Source organism: Fonticula alba, assembly GCF_000388065.1.
Source record: "Fonticula alba strain ATCC 38817 unplaced genomic scaffold supercont2.1, whole genome shotgun sequence".
Lineage (NCBI taxonomy): Eukaryota > Rotosphaerida > Fonticulaceae > Fonticula > Fonticula alba.
In genome coordinates, this window is record NW_009242971.1 from 1099362 (window position 1) to 1101470 (window position 2109).

The 2109-nt window shown below is 67.3% G+C and overlaps 2 protein-coding genes across 2 annotated transcripts in view; one reads left to right on the plus strand and one right to left on the minus strand.

The window, feature by feature from the left end:
* The window catches only part of H696_00240 (hypothetical protein), a 3193-nt gene extending 2761 nt beyond the window's left edge, over positions 1-432 (minus strand). The window contains exon 1 of the mRNA XM_009494086.1: positions 25-432. Within this exon, the coding sequence (XP_009492361.1) occupies positions 25-337 (313 nt within the window). The 5' untranslated portion in view covers positions 338-432. The remainder of the gene's footprint in view (positions 1-24) is intronic.
* A 1275-nt stretch (positions 433-1707) lies between these two features.
* H696_00241 (hypothetical protein) lies at positions 1708-2037 on the plus strand (the record flags this gene model as incomplete). The annotated part of the gene is made up of 1 exon (XM_009494087.1): positions 1708-2037. One exon carries the CDS (start codon positions 1708-1710, stop codon positions 2035-2037), a length of 330 nt encoding a protein of 109 aa, XP_009492362.1.
* Positions 2038-2109: the final 72 nt, after the last annotated feature.

Below are 2109 nucleotides of genomic sequence, written 5' to 3' on the forward strand. Positions count from 1 at the left end.
GGGGGGGGGGCGACAGAAACATACCGGAGCTGGCAGTCATGGGAGGAGTGTTGAGCTTCTCGGAAGCGATGCGGCGGCGAGAGTTGTTCAGCCAGAAGGTCGTCCCGATGATGGCAGCGATAGAGGCCAGAATGCCACCAGTGAGCAGGGGGTTGGCGCGGATCCAGTGGACCAGACGATCGAGGATCATGCTCGACTGATCAACAACCTTGGTGACGAAGCTGGACACCGAGGTGGTGGTGGCCACGGTGCCGGCAGCGCCAGCGGTGGCCAGAGCAGCCGCGGTGGCCGGGGTGACGTTAGGAGGGAGGGAGGTGAAGGTGGGATTGGCAGACATGGCGATGTGTGCGAGGGGAGGGGGGGGGAAGGGGGAGAGGCTTCGACTGTGCCGGCAACGGGGAGAGGCGGCGGGCGGGGGATGCTCAGTCGGGGTGCTGTCTGGAGGGCGCGGGAGAGGGGCCGGGCGCAGTGTGGGCCGGGAAAAAGTACTCCCCACTGCCTGGGACTAGGAGCGGCCGGAGGGGGGAACAGCTGGGGCCCACATGCGTGTGTCTCCGAATCCCAGCATCCCCGTCTGGCCGAGGGGGGGGGGTGGGCTGAAGATACTGAACATCACGCGGTTGCGGGTGTTGGTGCGGTAGCATGGGGGGCGGGAGGCAACGCCGAGCCGGCCTTCCAGTGCACACTGCCCGGGCATTGGGGGTCGGCGCGCTCTTGGCCCAGCAGCTCCGGGGGCTGGAGAGCGTGGGCTCGGCCTCCAGCAGGCCAGGGGGGGGGGGGGGGGGGGGCCCAACCCGCCCCCCGGCCCCCCCCCCCGGGGGGGGGGGGGGGGGGGGGGGGGGGGGGCGGGGGGAGGGAGGGGGGGGGGGGGGGGGGGGGGGGGGGGGGGGGGGGGCGGGGGGGGGGGGGGGGGGGGGGGGGGGGGAGTGCCCAATCCGTCTCTCGGCCGCTCCCCCCGGGGGGAGGGGGGGGGAGGTGTGTGGGTACGAAGAGAGAAAGAGAGAGACAGAGACCGGATTCACCGAGGAGACACTCCCCCGAGGACCACTCCCTCGCGTTATTTGCCTTTACCCCACCCCCGGGGGGCTGGGGCGGAGAGGGCGATCTCCGTGCTCGAAATGCCCCCTTGAACGGGCGACCGTTTGTGCGGCTCTCCAGGCCGGCGAGGCTGAGAGCCCCAGCCAACAACTGATTGTGCAAGCGGCTCCCCGAGCGCGCCGGGGGCGGTGCTATCAGCCCGCGTCCCGCCAGCACAGGCGGGTGAGGCGTTCTCGAGTCTGGTCCCCCCTCGGGGGGGTTGAACTCCAGCGTGACAGGGTTTTTTTTTTGCCACCCGATTGTTCATCACTCAGAAGCACTCCCCCCGGTGTGGAAACTCACCGCCGATCTCCAATGGGAGACCTCTCATACTATCATTGGATAACAGGGCACCGAACACCATTTCCACCGGGGAAGGGTGAGTACTCATTTTCACGCTCCGAGATCGCGTGATGGCATCACGCCGCACGTCGATCGATCGTCCGGCCAACAAGCGGACGCACTTCTCCAAGAGCCCACTGATTTTAGACTGCGGAATCCAACCAGTCCACCCACCTCACACACCCACCAGCAACAGCCCTTCCGCACCGCCCATCTCGAAGTCTCCTCCTTTCCCCCCCCCCCCCTCGGCCTTTGGCTTCCGCTCCGACCGCGCCTCTCCACCAAAACATGGATGACCCGCCAGGTCGGTCCTTTCGCCTTGATGGGCGAAACTCCTTCTACTCGCGGATGGCTCACCAGCTGGGGCCGTCCTTTTTTCTGATCGGTGGCTTTTGGGCCCTCGGATGGGCCGTCTTTGTGCATCTGGATTTCGGTGCCCCCTATTTTGCCCTCTCATTGATCCTGCTGCTCATTCTTTTCGGGGGGAGACGGCGCTCCGAGCAGGGCCCCCGCCGCCCGGGGGAACTCAGCGCCTATGCTGCCTTCAATCCCGGCGGCGAGCGGATCCTCGGTGACCGCAGGCCGGAGGAAATGGTGCGACAGCTGGTTGTCGGGTAGGCCAACCGGCCTGCCGCCTGGTCTCCCGCTGTCATCCTCATTCTTTCCTTTTGCCTCCCCCCCTCTCTCTCT